We start from the raw sequence: 18583 nt of genomic DNA on the forward strand, positions 1-18583 counted from the left end.
GCACGTATCTGGTTAGATTTATTTCTAAGTGTTGGGTTTTTTTGTGTTATTATTGTTCTGTTGCTTAAGTTTAAATTTCCCATTGTTCAGTACTAATAAATAAAAATATCAATTCGGAATGTGCAAGTTTAAATTTCCCATTGTTCAGTACTAATAAATAAAAATATCAATTCGGAATGTGCACCAAATATATGAATACATCTATTTAATTAATTTATTTCTGAAGCAAATGATAATTTAGGGCACTTTTGATTCCATTATCTCTTGGCAAAATGGTTGATTGTGTATTTCATGATAATATTTTAAATAGTTGGTTTTTCATGTTTTATTGTAATGCTTTGGTTAGTCAAACTTTTGAAACTTTATAAGAAAATGCATTAAAATAATTTGATTATTTGATTATTGAGGCTTTTAATTATTCCATACAGCATAGTTATGGTGAGTGTTCACTCTCTGCTCTTTGGATAATTTAATTTTTATTTCTAGACCTTCATGTTATTGTCTAGGTGTTTGTCCCTAGCTTTTAAGGTCTTTCAATAATCAGCTTGTTTTGTCCATTTCATTTTCTTCTTCTCTTTGATTTCATGATTATTAGTTATGTTTGTATTTTTCACCATTCAATTCATGACTTTCTAATTTGATTAATTTTATTTTATTTAGAGATATAGAATCTAAGAGTTGAAAAAATTCTGGAGATTAATCCAAGGGGTTTTTCTTTTAAACTTGAAAAAATCTACTAATATTAGAGAAACCTAACACCTGTTTTGTTAATTTGTTCACATGGGCAAATTAAGACACAAGGTCTAACATGTAATGCTGGTTTAGAGATCTTGGTTTAGAGATAATTCTAGTATGGTCAGTGGGGCTGTCTCATGATATGTGTTGTGATGCTGGGTGATAAGATGTAAGGTAGTTGTTTCATGGTGCTTGCAGGGGCTGGAGGGAATTTCCAATTATACGGGAACTAGTGTGCTTGCTTAGGGTGTTTCACTCAAAAGACTGCAGAGAAATATAATACGTGAAAATGATAATCTTCAAATTGTTATGATAAAATATTTTAGAAAACTCTTGGAACATATAACTGATTTGCTGCATTAAAGCACCTTTATGTTTCCTCTCAGAATTACGTTTAATTATAAGGGAGCTTATTAACATTGCTCTGGTTAAATTATATTAGCATTTCCATTATATTGTGTTTGTTCAAGGATTTAAAGTGCTGTAAGTTTTCTTCCAGTACGAAAGTCTATATATAGTTTTTAAATGAGTTGGAAATTACTAATTATAAAAGGAATAAATATTTGAAAAGCCAGTTGGACAGCAATCATTTCTATTATTAGTCACATAAATTTCTAATAGTTAAAAGCCACATTTCAGTTATTTTTCTCTAGCCTTTTTGCCAATAATTGTATGTAATTTTAGTCATAAATGAGTTTTGTGATTTTACCACTTTTCTAATAACTTTGTATGTTGATATGCATTTTAAAATTATATTTTGAAATAACTTCAAATTCAGAAAAGTCATAAGAATGGTATGAAGAATTCTATATATCCTTTAAACCAAGCTTGTCCAACTTGCAGCCCGCGGGCTGCATGCAGCCCAAGACAGCTTTGAATGTGGCCCCACACAAATTTATAAACTTCCTTAAAACATTATGAGATGTTTTTGTGATTTTTTTTTTTTTTTTTTTTTTAACATGTGGCCCAAGACAATTCTTCCAATGTGGCTTAGAGAAGCTGAAAGACTGGACACCCCTGCTTTCATTGTTGGTATACATTTTGCCTCATTTGTTTCATTATTCTTTCTTTGTATGATTTTTGGGGGGTGTAATTTAGAGACATCACACTTCTTGACTATTATATGTTTCACCCTGTATTTCTTTTTTTTGAGATGGAGTCTCGCTCTGTCGCCCAGGCTGGAGTGCAGTGGCTCCATCTCAGCTCACTGCAAGCTCTGCCTCCTGGGTTCATGCCATTCTTCTGACTCAGCCTACCCAGTAGCTGGAACTACAGGTGCCCGCCACCACGCCCGGCTAATTTTTTTGTATTTTTAGTAGAAACGGGGTTTCACTGTGTTAGCCAGGATGGCCTCGATCTCCTGACCTCGTGATCTGCCCGCCTCAGCCTCCCAAACTGCTGGGATTACAGGCGTGAGCCACTGCGCCTGGCTAGCCTGTATTTCTTAGGAACAAGGTTTTTGTCTTAGAGATCCACAGTACAATGTTCAAAATCAGGACACTGAGCGCACATATAATATTACTGTCTAATCCAAAGTCCATATTCACATTTCGACAGTTGTTTTCCAAAATGTTCTTTTTTTGCGATAATTTTTCCTGGTCCAGGATTGAATCTGGGAACATGCTTGCATTTCCTTGTCATACCTTTAGTCGCCTTTAATCTGGACAAATCCCTCAGCTTTCTTTTACTTTCTTGATCTTAACATTTGTAAAGAGTACAGGACAACTATTTTGTAAAATATCCCTTTCTTTTGTTTCGTTTAGTGGTTCATAATAATTAAGATTCATGTTAGGCACTTTTGTCAGGGAGACCATAGGTCAGATGTCGTGTTGTTCTCAGGGCATCACGATGTGGTGTTGTCCCAAGTCTGGTGATTGTTAATTTTGACCATTTGCTTAAAGTGGGTGTTTGCTAGCATCCTCCACTGTTACGAGTTTTCCCTTTGTAAATAAATAACTTGTGGGAGTTGCTTTTGACACTACGTAAATATTCTGCTCCTACTCAAACTTACTCACTAGTTTTGGCACCCATCAGTTTTCTGACTCCATCATTCATTCCATAGTTTTTGATTGGCATTTGACTATAAGAAAGCGCTTTTCCTTCTCCCTATTTGCTTATTTATATCAGTATGCACTCATGGATCCTTAATTTATCTAATGGGTTATGATCTATTACTCTTCTTATTTATTTTGATATGTTCACATTTTCCCAGTTTTGGCTACTAGGAGCGCTTTTAAGCTGGTTCCTGTTCAAATAGCTCCATCATCCTACAAGCCCTTGCTTACTTTCTAGCAGATGTTTAAAGCTCATGTTGTTATTTATTCACTGTCCTTGCCCTAGAATCAATCAGCCTTTTCTCTAAGGAGCTCTAGTTGCTTTTAATGGAGAATGGTGTTTAGCAGCCTAAATTTGGACACAGAAGTGCTCATTGCTGCCGGTGTGTCATTGCTTCTAGACCTTCATAAACACAGCAAAGAAATGTTTGTGTATATGTGTAGGTGTTCACATATCTACCTACCAAAAGCAATGAGTTCAAATAGATACTCCTATTCCAATTCAGTGCTACAATGTACCTTCTGTTCTCTTTCCATGTTTTAACTCTCTTGTCCAAAAAGGCTCTTATTATCCTCAATATATTTACTCATTTGTGTAAGCCTAGAATACACTGTAAATAGTTTCCGAACTGCTAACTCATACTACTGTGAAAGCAAACCTACTAGCTAGAGTTAATATTTGTTTTCAGTTCTTTAAGGTAAATTTACTTACAGTACTGTACACAGTTTAATTCTGATAAATGTATTGACCTACATAACCCCTACCTCTATCAAAGGACAGAATATTTCCATTCTTCAAAAGTTCTTTCATGCCTCTTCCCAGTTTCATGTTCGTAGAGGCAAGCATTTTTCTGGTTTTTTTTGGTTTGTTTTGTTTTTTTGTTTTGTTTTGTTTTGTTTTTTTGAGACAGAGTCTCACTCTGTCGCCGAGGCTGGAGTGCAGTGGCGTGATCTCCACTTACTGCAAGCTCCGCCTCCCGGGTTCATGCCATTCTCCTGCCTCAGCCTCCCGTGTAGCTGGGACTACAGGTGCCTGCCACCGCACCTGGCTGATTTTTTTGTATTTTTAGTAGAGACGGGGTTTCACTGTGTTCGCCAGGATGGTCTCGATGGTCTCTATCTCCTGACCTCGTGATCCGCCCGTCTCGGCCTCCCAAAGTGCTGGGATGGGATTACAGGCGTGAGCGGTTTTTTTTGTTTTTAGTTTTTTTTAAAAAAAACATAGATCAGTTTTGCCTGTTCTAGAATTTATGTATGTAGAATTATACAGCATATACTTCTTTGTATCTGGCAACCTTTGACCAACATAATGTCTGACATTTACTGACGGTGATGGTAAAGTTTAGTAGTCAACTTGACTAGGATAAATGTGATGCCCAGATAGCTGGTAAAACATTATTGTTGGGTGTGTCTGTGAGGATGTTTCTGGAAGAGACTAGCATTTGAATCAGTGTAAAAAGATCCGCCATCAGGCATATGGGTGGCTTATTGCCCAATCCATTGAGGGCCTGCAGGAATAGAACAAAAAGGTAGAGAAAGGGCCCATCCTTTCTCTCTTTTTGAGCTTGGGCATCCATCTTCTCCTGCCCTTGGACATTGGAGCTCCAGTTTCTCAGGCCTTGGAATTCCAGGATTGATACTAGCAGCCTTTTCTTGGTTCTCAGACCTTTGCCCTTGGCTTGGGAGAATGGTTCTCCTGGTTCTCAGGTCTTTAAGCTTGTACTGAGTTACACCATCTGTTTCTCCAGCTTGCAGACATCATAGCATGGGACTTCTCGGTCTCTATAATCATGTGAACCAATTCCTATAATAAGTCTCCTCTTACTTGCTTATATATATCTTACTGATTCTGTTTCTCTGGAGAACCATGACTAATACAGGTACAATGCTGGATGTATCAGTAGTTTGTTTTGTTTTATTGCTGAATAGTATTCCATTGTGTGAAAATATCACAATCTGCCTATCTTCCTGTTGGTAGTCTTTGAATTGTTTCAGATAAGTTATGAATAAAGCTGCTATGAAGATTCCCTATACAAGTGTTTCTGGAGATACAGGTTTTCACTGGATAAATATCTAACAGAGGAATCACTGCATTGTATAAGTGTGTGCTTAATTTTATAAGAAACTTTCAAACTATTTTCCTAAGGGACTGAACGTTCTTTACCATGCTCAAAATCTATTTAACGCAACATTCTCCAGTGATACAGAAGTAATAGGATGCTTGTATACAGACAGAAAGAGACTTATTGTAAAGAACTGGCTTATGTGATTATGGAGACGGGCAAATCTGCAGTGTGAGCTGGCAGGCTCGAGACCCAGGATAGCTGGTAGTGCAGATGAAGTCTGGAGGCAGTCTGCTGGGAAATTCTCCCTTCCCTGGGGCATCTGATCTTTGTGTTCTATTCAGGCTTTCAACTGATTGGATGCAGCCCGCCCACGTTATGGGGAGCAATCTGCTTACTCCCAGTTTACTGATCTAAATGTTAATCTCATTCCAGGACATTCTCTAAGATGAAATTAACCATCACACATCCACCCCTTGTCATCTTGGTGCTCATACACATCTCCTTACACCACGATTAATCTCCAATAAAGACAATAACAAGGTCATACTTCCATCTAACGTGATACAACTAGTCTGCGTACAATGGAAAAATGCATGGATTCTTTTCCCAGAAGAGGATGCAAAGTCCTTGGATAATGTTTGCTCTTTTCTTCGATGTCCTGCAACTTAAATACTATCATATAAAGTTAACAATATTTAAATGCTACACTAGGAAGTCAGTATATCTTCTGTTCCATGATAAAGGGATGAGAAGGGGAAAAGAAAGCAAAGATATTTGCTTAACATACACACACACAATAAGGGGGAGCCACTCATGACAGTTGCAGTCCTCATTCCTCTAACTGGTCACATGGTTGTAGCTGGTATTCCTTACTGCCATGCATTATGTGATCCCTTTACCATCAGTAAGCACCTCAGTGGGTCATGGTTCTGTATCTGGTGGGATGACCGAAATCATTACTCCTGAAAGGTCTGGGACATTCATAGCCCCACCTGAATTGGGTTATAGTTTTCCCTTGACTTTAATCACAGGCCATAGTAATAGTGGGGGGATACCCTAGGAAATCTCCTGTATTCCAGACACGCTCTTCCTTATCTCTCTAGTGTGGATCCCCTTGGCAGTCAGGCTCCGTCACTCCAGCCCACACAAAATCTCCCTTCCCTGCCTGTTGATTCAGAGGCATAGGGGACCCAAGGCATTGTCTGTCCTCCTAAGCAACTTACTGGAGTTCTGGCTGCCTTGTATCCCTGCTGACATTTGGGGTTGTCAGTATTTAACTTAGCCATTCTAGTAGTTGAGAAGGGGTATCTTAGAGTGGCTTAATTTACATTTACATGGTGACCAATGATGCTGAGTCCCTTTCATGGGCTTACTGGGTGTTTATATTCCTTTCTTGTGAAGTGTTCATGTGTTGTGATGTGTTCAAATCTTCCTTGAGTTCTTTTATTGAGTTGTTCTTCTTTTAACATCGATTTGTAAGAATTTTGTTTGTTTCTTTGAATGCAAATTTACCAGGCATTTTTTCTAACTTAGGTTTTATAATATTTTACCCCAGTCCATGACTGGTCTATTTTTCTAACAGTGTCTTTTGAAGAACAGAAGTTCTACATTTTGATAAAGTATAATTTATCATTTCTTTCTTTACCCTGCCTAAGAAATCTTTTGCATAAAGATTTTCTGTGAAGATATTCTATATATACTCTAGAAGCATTATAATTTTAGCCTTCACATTTAGTTCTATGATAATCCTTAATTTAATTCTTTATAAGGTGTGAGGTAACAATTCCTTTCATCCTTTCCCCCATATGGATAACAGCTTTCCCAGTATCATTTGTTGAAAAGACTTAAATTGACTATATAAATGTGGATATATTCTGGGACCCTATATTTCTGTTCCAGTGATTTAATCTAATGCCACTAAATTATATAACCATATTAATCAATCTAATGCATTGATTAAGATTAGTATGGCTGTGTAATGAGTCTTGAAATTGGATAGCATTAAGGCCTTGAACTTTGTTCCTCTTCCTTAAGATGTTTTGGGTATTCTAGGTTTTTTGCATTTCCATATATATTTTAGAGTCAGCTTGTCGGTTTCTTTAAAAAGGCCTGTTGGACTTATGATTGTAATTGCACTGAATCTACAAATTAATTTGAGGAGAATTAACATCTAAGCAATACTAAATCTTCCAATCCATGAACTGAGTATATATTTCCATTTATTTAGATCTTCTTTAATTTCTCTCAGTAACATTTTATAGTTTTTAGCATATTGGTTTTGTATGTCATTTAGTTATTTATTCCTATGTATTGATAGTTCTTTGTTATTACAAACTGACTTTTAAAATTCCATTTTAAAATTGTGTGCTATGAGTTTATAAGAATTTCATTGGTTCTTATCTAATGACCTAATATCCTGTGGCCTTGCTAAATTTACTTACGATTTGACAAAGATAGGATTTGCCAGGTAGGTAGCCAGATTGAATAGAATCAGTTTTAATTCTTCCTTTTCAATTTGGAAAACCTTTATTTCCTTTTCTTACTTTATTGCATTGGCTAGGACCTCTAATGCAGTGTTGAAGAGGAGTGAGATTACATATTCCAGCTTTTTTCTTATCTGACATGCATTGTATTTTGTTTATCTCACAGCTCAGAAAGGCCTTACTGACTGTTCTATCTGAAATACATCTTCCTCTTTTTATCATTATCTCAGCATCATATTTAATTACTTTATATTCCTTGTTATAAATTGTATGGGTTTATTTCTTTGTTATCTGTCTCTTACACTAATCCATAAGCCCCGTATTGGAAAAACACTGTTTTCACATTTACATCGTCAGTGAGTAACACAGTGGCTCTTAGTAGATACTCAGTAAATGTTTTCTAGAATTAGTCAATATTGGGAGGAAGTTTTAGCAGTTATGCAGTCTACTCTCCTTCGTAGTGTCTTAATCTCCTTGGTAAAACTGAGGACAACTATTTTTTCTTGCAAGAACATTTTCATATTTCTCTTTTCACCTTTCTAATTTTTAGGAGATTTCAAATTTTCTCATAGAAACCACTTGTATTTAATACTTTCAAAAGCTCTTAACTTACATTTTATAAAAAGCAATACAATTCTTTCTACTAATTTTTGAAAAATTATCATGATGGCAAATTGGGATAGTTTGCCTTTCCTGGATGTTACATACACTAAAAAGTTAATCAATATTTAGCATTTTGCAGTGGTTCAAATACAGAAACAAAGTAAACACATTTCATAGATATCTACTAAGCAGGTGTTGGGCCACTATTTTTTACTCTTTAAGATCTGGAGAAATTGCAATGATGAAGTGAGCTTGTTAGGCAAAGTATTTCCTTATTTTTGCCTCATATATTTTGCCCTAATCTAGGCCATGCTTCATTTGCTTTTTATATAATTTAAGGCTGATGAAGGTAAGTTGCGTTCAGCCTAGGACATTTAGGAGGTCCTAGTGATTTAGGATTTAGCCAAAAGGCAAATATCTTTCTTCCTTCTGCTCCATTTTAACAGCTCCATTTAAACATCTGATAGAAGGTAAAGCTTCAGTTTATGTGCACACAGGAGGAAAATAATATTTTGTGTTTCCTATAGTGTGTTAAACTAAGTCCTTGGCTTATTCTACCGATCGACAATGGAAATTTCCTTAAAGAAGTACGTAAACACATTCTAAGCTGGGTGCTCATTCATTCAACTCCCTCTTTCCCTCATCTCTCTTTCTGTCCTCTTCCTTTCTTCTTTCCCCCCACTTCTCTCCCTCTTCTTGTACCTATTCTCTCTCTTCTACCTTTTTTCCTTTGTTCTCGCTCCTGAGCTCTGTCTTTGTCACAGTCAATCCTCTTGTGCAAATGTAGTAGAGAATAAACACCTGTACCCTATGCATTGCAGCTTACATTGTAGTGGGAGAGGTAGACAGTAAAGAAGCAAATATAAACATGTGACAATTTTTGCTCATCATAAGTGCTACAAAGTGTTTTGTGGTGTGTGTGTGTGAATGGATGCGAGATAGACAGCAGGACAGTGAGAATGAATGAGAATCATGAAAGGCCTCCTCAAGGAAAGGGGTATTTTAAGTGAGCTAGTGAGCTATTTGTCTAGAAGATCCAGGACAAGTGTGTGAGACAGTGGGAATAGCCGATAAGAAACCCTGAGAAGGGAATGAGCTTGGTGTTAGAGAAACTACAGTACAGAAGCTTGGCCTAAGTGAAGTGAGCTTGGGGAGAGCACTGTGAGATGAGGCCAGAGAAGGAAATGGTGACTCCAGAGGGTGTGGGTAGGGTGTGGGTAGGCTGTGGTGAAGAGTTTCAGTTTGATTCCAAGTATAGCCAAAAGACAGTGGTCCATGTGTGGCATTATTTCATTTTGTCATTTAGACATTTTGAAAACATCTCTAATTTGATCAAAATACTTAAGTTCAAATTCTCATGTTAGTTTTCTCTTCCAGAAATAGAAAAAGAAATACATGTGGCAAAAACTGACAACATTGAAAAAAGATGAACAAATCTACAATTACAAATGGAGAGTTCAACACTTCACTGTTGATGATGGATAGAAAAAATAGACAGATGGCCAGGCGTGGTGGCTCACGCCTGTAATCCCAGCACTTTGGGAGGCCGAGGCGAGCAGATCACCTGAGGTCAGGAGTTCGAGACCAGTCTGACCAACATGGTGAAACCCCATCTCTACTAAAAGTTCAAAATTAGCCGGGCATGGTGGTGGGTGCCTGTAATCCCAGCTGCTCGAGAGGCTGAGGCAGGAGAATTACTTGAACCTGGGAGGCGGAGGTTGCAGTGAGACAAAATCTCGCCATTGCACTCCAGCCTGGGCAACAGAGCAAGACTCTGTCTCAAAACAAACAACAAACAAACAAACAAACAAAAGAGAATAAATAGACATTCAGTAAAGATTCAGAGGATGATCTTTTATTTTGATGTATTTAGGGAGTACAAGTGCAATTTTGTTACATGGATACATTGCATAGTGGTGAACTCTGAGCTTTTAGTGCACATTGTACCCAGTGTGTGATTTTTTCATGGCTTACTCCTCTCCTATCCTCCTGCCTTTTGGAGCTTCCAGGGTCTATTATTTTACTCCCTGTGTCCACGTGTACCCATTGTTTAGCTCCCACTTGTAAATGAGAACCTGCAGTATTTGACTCTCTGTTTCTGACTTACTTCACTTAGGATAATGGCATTCAGTTCCATTTGTGTTGCTGCAGAGGACCATCTTGAACAACTCTATCAAGCCTACTTGGTTTAATTGCCTTTGTATTCTTTTAAATGAAATACTCCACCCTACAAGAACAGAATGCACATTTTTTTCAAGTGCCATACAGCATTCACCTAGATAGACTAAAAGTTTCAATGCATTTAAAAGCATTAAAATCATACCAAGCATGTTCTCTGACCACAAACAGAGCTAAACAGAAATCAGTGTCTGAAAAATCCCCAAATATTTTGAAATTAAACTACACCCTTCTGAAGGACTCACAGATCAAAGAAGAAATAACAAGGGAAATTAGGAAATCCTTTGAAATGAATGAAAATCAAGAAACAATCATTACTCTTAAAATCAAAATACTAACATACAAACAGGTAGAGATGTATCCTTCCCATTTGCCTGCTTCTTGAATTTCCTACTTCCTGCCTATGTTGGGGTCATCGCAGTTTCTCCGTGGGAGGAGCGTGGCTGTGCTCCCCCTGCAGGTGTGCGCCTGACCCTGGTAAAGTCTGGCTGTGCCTATTTAGCTAGTACTCTTCATCATTCTACTCTAGTTTGAGTGAACGAACGCTTACCATTTTCAAAGGCCATATTCCAGGAACTATGGAGGGGAATTTATAGATCAGTCACAGACCAGTTCAGGTTACAAGATCATTATGCTAATGTTAATTAAAATCTCATCACAGCCACTTCCCTTTTCAGTCCCACCTGGGGAATTCTGGTCCACTTCATCTCTATGTGGTAGACTTTGTGAGTCTTTCTTCAGTTCCTATCTGCGGCTTCTGTTTCTGCGAACTCTCCATGTAATTGTTTTGACTTTTTGGAATTTTATAATCTTCAAGTATCTCTACCTTCAGTCTGGTATCAGCTTGTACTATTCAAGTTTGTTTATCTACGCGTGACCATTAGGCATTAAGCTGGGCACTAGGATTTCAAATGGAATGGAAACCTTATAAATCAGGTAATTAATTAGTGTGTGGTAAATATTTAGGCAGAATGTTGGAAAGGCTAAGTAAACAAACATTCATTCAATGCACATTTTTTGACCACCTAGTGTGTACCAGGCATTGTGCAATAGGGGCTGTCTCATCAGAGAAGACTTCAGAGCACAGGTGGCCTTTGAGTTCAATTCTGGTTATTTTAGGAATTTTCAAGATACAGAGAGGGGCGTGGTATTCTAGGCAAAGATATTTAAAGGTGAGGCATGTAGTTGTGAAGGAGTAAAGAATGACCTGGGAATGGGTAATCTGCTCTGGCACTAGGTATTTGGTAGGGACTTGGAAATAGTGAGTAAGTGGCAAGAGAAGGGACTAGAAAGGTGTGGGAAGTTCTTTTTGGAAGTTTTTGTTTTTGTTTTTAGGGAGTTTAGTCCTATTTTAGTGGGCATAGTGTTTATTAGTGTCTTGGTGATTCTCACCAACACTTTCATACTGTCTGTATCTCTTATTCCTTTGGTTGTTATTTTGGTCACTACAATGGTCAGCGGCTCCAAGTGGCAGTCGTGAAAGTCAGCTCTGTTGTATCATACTTTTGTAGAAAGTGGGGAGTGGGGAGGGGGGAACATGAATAGGGAAGGAATCCTGAAGCAATGAGCCAAGTATGTGGTATTTTTCTGCCCAGAGTATTTCCTTCTAGGAATTAATTAATTCACTAGTTTCTTGAAATTTTTTTAAAAAAAAGTAGAGGAGGAAGAGGTTGAGGTATAAACACATTGCTTTGAAAACACCCTTGTGGGATAAAATTTCAATTAATTGCCCACCCTGAAATTTTTTATTTTTTTCCTTTAGGTTTCTTGCTATTTAAAGATTTTTGTTTGAATGAAATTAATGAAGCTGTACCTCAGGTGAAGTTTTATGAAGAGGTAAGAAGTAACTGTTTTACTGATGCTTTTCTTTCAAAAGCATATTTAAACTGTACTTTGGAACATATTAAGACTACTCAATATCTTATAAATATTTAGAAATTCATTGAAAGTAATTAGTAGTGCAAAATATAGTATCAAGTTGGAGAAGCTAACAGGTATAAAAAGCTGAGCATGCCATAAAAGTCGCATTCTTAAAGGCTTCAGAGTGCTATGGAAGCAGTGAGGGACAGTTGGACTAAAGTTCCGGAGACGGGAGGCTCATCCAGAGCTGCACCAAGGAGCGCCAGGTATTTTCTTTTCTGTGGAAGCGTGCTAGTTCTGGAGATGTGAGCAGAGGCAGAGGACTGCTATTAGCTTTGAAAGAGATACTAGCCAAGGTTTTCTGGTCATACTGGATTGACAAATTGGATATTTGGTTGGGGGTGTGATGGGGCACTCAAATGCATGACCGATTTTCCCCATACAACATTTGGTGAAATCTGAGGTTGGAGGGGAGCTGAAGAGAGAGGCCAGAAACTTCTGGAAGGCACATTGAAATCTCCTACAGCCTTACAGTGCCTAGGAAACAGACCTGCTGGAGGCTGGAGGCTGGAAACAGAATGGGCGAGAGGTGAAAACCCTAGAGGAAGTGGTCTGGTGACACTGAGTATCTACAGCTACTTTTCACCCAGGGTGTCTGTTGATGTCAGATGTAGCTGGCAGATGAGCATCCAGGCTTGGCTGCTTCTGGGAGACAAAAAATACAGAAAAGGTTTCTGGAGCTAGAATTTCAAAATAAGACTAGAGGAGAGCCCCACGTATGAGATTAGTCACCCTCTCAAAACACATGCCAAGTTTTCAAGCTGAGTGGGGTGGGAGGCCAGAGAGCTAAGCTGAAAACTTGTTATGGGCAGAACTGAATCCAGTGCTAAGGAAATAAAAGTCTCTCCTTGAACTCCATGGAGGGCATGCCTTAGAAACAGGGTCAAGGCAGAAGCAGACGGGGTACTACAAAAATGACAACCCAACCTAGCGCCATCCCTTATTGGATGATGAGCTCCCTCCTTACCTGCTTACCAGAGTACAAAGGGAACCCTTTTCTGTCTTTTTTATAGGTAGGCAGTAACATTATATAAGGACTGTGTAGTGTTTAGCATACAGTAAAGAATTATGAGACATGCTAAGAAGCAAGATCATGTGAATCATAAACAAGGCGATAAAAGCAGACCAGCAGGTGAGTCAGATATTGGAGTTAGCAGACAATAAAATAACTCTGAATCATATGTTCAAGAAAAAAGAGAAAAAGATGGACAAAATAGATGAAGGGATACATAATTTCAGGATAATTTGAATTTATTATGAAGACTTAAACACTTTAGAACAGAAAGTACTATATTTGAAATTAGAACTAATGGTTCAGTTCAATAGCAGATTGGTTAGAGTTCAAGACAAAATAAATAGGAAGGCGGGTCAGTGGATAATCTCAAACTGAAGCACAGAGAAAAGGAATCAAAAAAAGAAACAGGAACATTAGAGACACATGAGACATTCTTAAAAGATCTAACACATGTAGGTTTGGAGTTTCAGAAAGAGAAGGGAGAGAATAGGGCAAAAGCAATATTTGAAAAGATAATACTAAGAATTTTACAGGCCAGGCATGGTGGCTCATGCCTGTAATTCTAGCACTTTGGGAGGCTGAGGCAGGCAGATCGCGAGGTCAGGAGATCAAGACCATCCTGGCTAACACGGTGAAACCCCATCTCTACTAAAAATACAAAAAATTAGCCAGGCGTGGTGGCAGGCGCCTATAGTCCCAGCTACTCGGGAGGCTGAGGGAGGAGAATGGCATGAACTCGGGAGGCGGAGCTTGCAGTGAGCTGAGATCGCACCACTGCACTCCAGCCTAGGCAACACAGCGAGACTCTGTCTAAAAAAAAAAGCCATGGTGAACGGTGGGGAAGACACAATACTTTTAAAGAGCAACAATTTGACTGACTGACATCTTAAGAAAAATGGTTTTTAAAAAAGACAGTGAGGCTGGGCACAGTGGCTCACGCCTGTAATCCCAGCACTTTGGGAGGTCAAGGCGGGCGGATAACGAGGTCAGGAGTTCAAGACCAGCCTGACCAACATGGTGAAACCCTGTATCTACGAAAAATACAAAAATTAGCCAGGCATGGTGCACACCTGTAATTGCAGCTACTCAGGAGACTGAGGCAGGAGAATCACTTGAACCCGGGAGGCAGGAGTTGCAGTGAGCTGAGATGGTGCCATTGCATGCCAGCCTGGGTGACAGAGGGATACTTTGTCTCAAAAAAAAAAAAAACAATGAAATGACCATCGTTAAAGGAGAGAGAGATAATTGCCAGCCTAGAATTCTATTCCCAGCAAAAATTTCCTTCAAAAATGGGGGACGAGGAGGTGGAGGAAGGAGAGGGCCCCGGGGCCTCCCCTCCACCCACCGCCCCCTCCCACCACCCCGAGCTGCAGCAGCTGGAGGACAGATTTGATAATGGGCTGCATTAAAAGCAAAGAAAATGAAATTCCAGCCATTAAATACCTGAAAATACTCCAGAGCCTGTCAGTACAAGGGTGAGCCATAGGAGCAGAACCTGCTGCAGTGTCACCATGTCCGTCATCTTCAGCAAAGGGAACAGCAGTTAATTTCAGCAGTCTTTCCATGACACCATTTGGAGGATCCTCAGGGGTAACACCTTTTGGAGGTGCATCTTCCTCATTCTCAGTGGTGCCAAGTTCATATCCTGCTGGTTTAACAGGTGGTGTTACTATATTTGTGGCCTTCTATGATTATGAAGCTAGAACTACAGAAAACCTTTCATTTAAGAAGGGTGAAAGATTTCAAATAATTAACAATACGGAAGAGACTGGTGGAAAGCAAGATCAATCGCTACAGGAAAGAATGGTTATATCCTGAGCAGTTATGTAGCGCCTGCAGATTCCATTCAGGCAGAAGAATGGTATTTTCGCAAAATGGGGAGAAAAGATGCTGAAAGATTACTTCTGAATCCTGGAAATCAATGAGGTATTTTCTTAGGAAGAGAGTGAAACGGCTGGTCGTGGTGGCTCACGCCTGTAATCCTAGCACTTTAGGAGTCCAAGATGGTCGAATCACCTGAGGCCAGGAGTTCTAGACTAGCCTGGCCAACATGGTGAAACCCCTGTCTCTACTGAAAAAAAAAAAAAAAAAAAGCAAAATTAGCTGGACGTGGTGGTGAGTGTCTGTAATCCCAGCTACTCAGGAGGCTGAGGCAGCAGAATCACTTAAACCTGGGAGGCGGAGGTTGCAGTGAGCCAAGATCATGCCACTGCACTCCAGCCTAGGCAACAAGAGCAAAAACTCCATCTGAAAAACAAACAAACAGGGCCAGGCGCGGGGTCTCAAGCCTGTAATCCCAGCACTTTGGGAGGCCAAGACGGGTGGATCACGAGGTCAGGAGATCGAGACCATCCTGGCTAACACAGTGAAACCCCGTCTCTACCAAAAAATACAAAAAAAAAAAAATAGCTGGGCGAGGTGGCAGGCACCTGTAGTCCCAGCCACTCGGGAGGCTGAGGCAGGAGAATGGCGTAAACCCGGGAGGCGGAGCTTGCAGTGAGCTGAGCTCCGGCCACTGCACTCCAGCCTGGGCGACAGAACGAGACTCCATCTCAAAAAAAAAAAAACAAGCAAACAAAACAAAAATGAGAGAGTGAAACTACCGAAGGTGCTTATTCCCTCTCTATTCATGATTGGGATGAGGTAAGGGGTGACAATGTGAAACACTACAAAATTAGGAAACTTGTCAATGGTGGATACTATATCACAACCAGAGAACAATTGGATACTCTGCGGAAATTGACAAAACACTACACAGAACATGCTGATAGTGTATGCCACAAGTTAACAACTGTGTGTCCAACTGTGAAACCTCAGACTCAAGGTCTAGCAAAAGATGCTTGGGAAATGCCTTGAGAATTTTGCGGCTAGAGGTTAAACTAGGACAAGGATGTTTTGGCAAAATGTGGATGGGAACATGGAATAGAACTACAAAAGTAGCAATCAAACACTAAAACCAGGCACAATGATGCCAGAAACTTTCCTTCAAGAAGCTCAGATTATGAAAAAAAAAAAAAAAAAAAAAAAGACATGGTAAACTTGTTCCACTATATACTGTTGTTTCTGAAGAGCCAATTTACATTGTCGCTGTATTTATGTCAAAAGGAAGCTTATTATATTTCCTTAAGGATTGAAGGAAGGAGAATGGACAGTATTTCAAGCTTCTACACATGGTTGATATGGCTGCTCAGATTGCTGATGGTATGGCATATATTGAAAGAATGAACTATATTCACCGAGATCTCCGGGCTGCTAATATTCTTGTAGGAGAAAATCTTGCGGGCAAAATAGCAGATTTTGGTTTAGCAAGGTCAATTGAAGATAACGAATACACAGCAAGACAAGGTGCAGAATTTCCAATCAAATGGACAGCTCCTGAAGCTGCACCGTATGGTGGGTTTACAATAAAGTCTGATGTCTGGTCATTGGGAATTCTACAGACGGAACTGGTAACAAAGGGCAGAGTGCCATATCCAGGTATGGTGAACCGTGAAGTACTGGAACAGGTGGAGCAAGGATACAGGATGCCCTGCCCTCAGGGCTGTCCAGAATCCCTCCATGAATTGATGAATCTGTGTTGGAAGAAGGACCCTGATGAAAGACCAACATTTGAATATATTCAGTCCTTCTTGGAAGACAACGTCACTGCTACAGAGCCATAGTACCAGCTGGGAGAAAACTTATAATTCAAGTAGCCTATTTTATATGTGCATATCTACCAAAATATCAAGAACCTGTGTAGAGTTTCTACAGGGATCAAAAGAAGAGTATCTTCTTTACTCTGCACATTTTTAATGGTAAACTGGAATCCCAGATATGGCTCTACAAAACCACTTTTTTTTTTCTTCAAGTATTAAACTCTAAAGTACCAATGATGAATTTTCCAACCGATTTCAGGGTCCAAAGAAAATAGAGCTAAGATACTGATTACAATGTGGGTGATAGCATGGTAATGAAGGACACTGAGACTACTGCTTATAAATCATTTCCTTTCTTTTCTTCCCCAAAGTCAGAATTGCTCAAAGAAAATTGTTGTTATAGATAAAACTTGAGAGATAAAAAGCTATACCATAATAAAATCTAAAATTAGATTTTAGACCAAATAATTCCATTCCAGTTTTTTAAAGTTTCTTGCATTTATTATTCTCAAAAGTTTTTTCTACAGTCAGTAGGCAATCTTAATATATGCCTCCTTTTGCATGGACATGGGCCAGGTTTTTCAAAAGGAATATAAACAGGATCTCAAACTTGATTAAATGTTAGACCACAGAAGTGGAATTTGAAAGTATAATGCAGTACATTAATATTCATATTAATAGAACTGAAAAGTAGAATAATAAATTTTTCACTTCACTCATTTTCTGAAGTTTGGCTTAGAATAATGAAGGTAACTAGAAAGTGACTTAATCTTGTGTGAGGTTGCATTGATATTTTTGTTTTGTTTTGTTTTTTGAGATGGAGTCTTGCCCTGTTGCCCAGGCTGAAGTGCATTGGTGCCATACCAGCTCACTGCAACCTCTGCCTCCCTAGTTCAAGCGATTCTCCTGCCTCAGCCTCCTGAGTAGCTGGGATTACAGGTAGCACCCTGTAATCCCAGCTCCCTGAGTAGCACCTGCCACCACACCTGGCTAATGTTTTTATATCTTTAGTAGAGACAGGGTTTCACCATGTTTTCCAGGCTGGTGTTGAACTCCTGACCTCATGATCTGCCCGCCTCGGCCTCCCAAAGTGCTGGGATTACAGGCGTGAGCCACCATGCCCAGTGACTTTTTAAGGCAATATATAATTGAAACTGTACTATCCAATCCAAGGGGAAATCTTTTAATCTTTAGATAACATGCAGAGTAAGACCCAGCATTTAAAAAGCCCTTTTGAAAAAGTAGACTTGGTACTGTGAGATATTGCTAGTATGTCCTTATGGTGATGGGTGCCACAAAGAGAAAATACGACCGGATCGGGGACTTGAACGCACTTTTGCTCAGGTTGAAATAGATGAACAGAGGCCGGGCGCGGTGGCTCATGCCTGTAATCCAGCACTTTGGGAGGCTGAGGCGGCCGGATCACAAGGTCAGGAGATTGAGACCATGGTGAAACCCCGTCTCTACTAAAAATGCAAAAATTTAGCCGTGCGAGGTGGCGGGCGCCTGTAGTCCCAGCTATTCAGGAGGCTGAGGCAAGAGAATGGCGTGAACCCGGGAGGCGGAGCTTGCAGTGAGCTGAGATCTGGCCACTGCACTCCAGCCTGGGCGACAGAGCGAGACTCCGTCTCAAAAAAAAAAAAAAAAAAAAAAAAAAGAAATAGATGAACAGAGAGGGAACCGTATTTAAAAGAAATATGAGAAAAGAAAATGTGAAACTTTTACAAGAAGAGGGATGGAATGTAATGTTTAGTGTTGATGTCATGGAGTGACAATATGGCATTGCTGGCATCCAAAGCTCCTCACTTAGCTATCTTCTGAGGCTTTTAAGAGTTATAAGGTATAACTAACTATAAAACTAATTTTTCTTACACACTAAATGGGTATTATT

At 39.4% G+C, this 18583-nt stretch overlaps 1 protein-coding gene and 1 pseudogene across 3 annotated transcripts in view; both read left to right on the forward strand.

The window, feature by feature from the left end:
- Positions 1–18583, forward strand: part of GRK3 (G protein-coupled receptor kinase 3) — a 164531-nt gene that overhangs the window by 70596 nt on the left and 75352 nt on the right. For 2 of the 3 annotated variants that reach the window (XM_023190665.2, XM_023190666.3), the window contains exon 3: positions 11882–11955. The exons of the other annotated variant lie outside the window; for it this stretch is intronic. In XM_023190665.2, coding sequence (XP_023046433.1) covers positions 11882–11955 — 74 coding nt within the window. The remainder of the gene's footprint in view (positions 1–11881; positions 11956–18583) is intronic. 3 annotated transcript variants of the gene reach the window in all.
- On the forward strand, positions 14166–17586 carry LOC111525330 (annotated as a pseudogene).

This window comes from Piliocolobus tephrosceles, chromosome 19, assembly GCF_002776525.5.
Source record: "Piliocolobus tephrosceles isolate RC106 chromosome 19, ASM277652v3, whole genome shotgun sequence".
In the NCBI taxonomy this organism is placed as follows: domain Eukaryota; kingdom Metazoa; phylum Chordata; class Mammalia; order Primates; family Cercopithecidae; genus Piliocolobus; species Piliocolobus tephrosceles.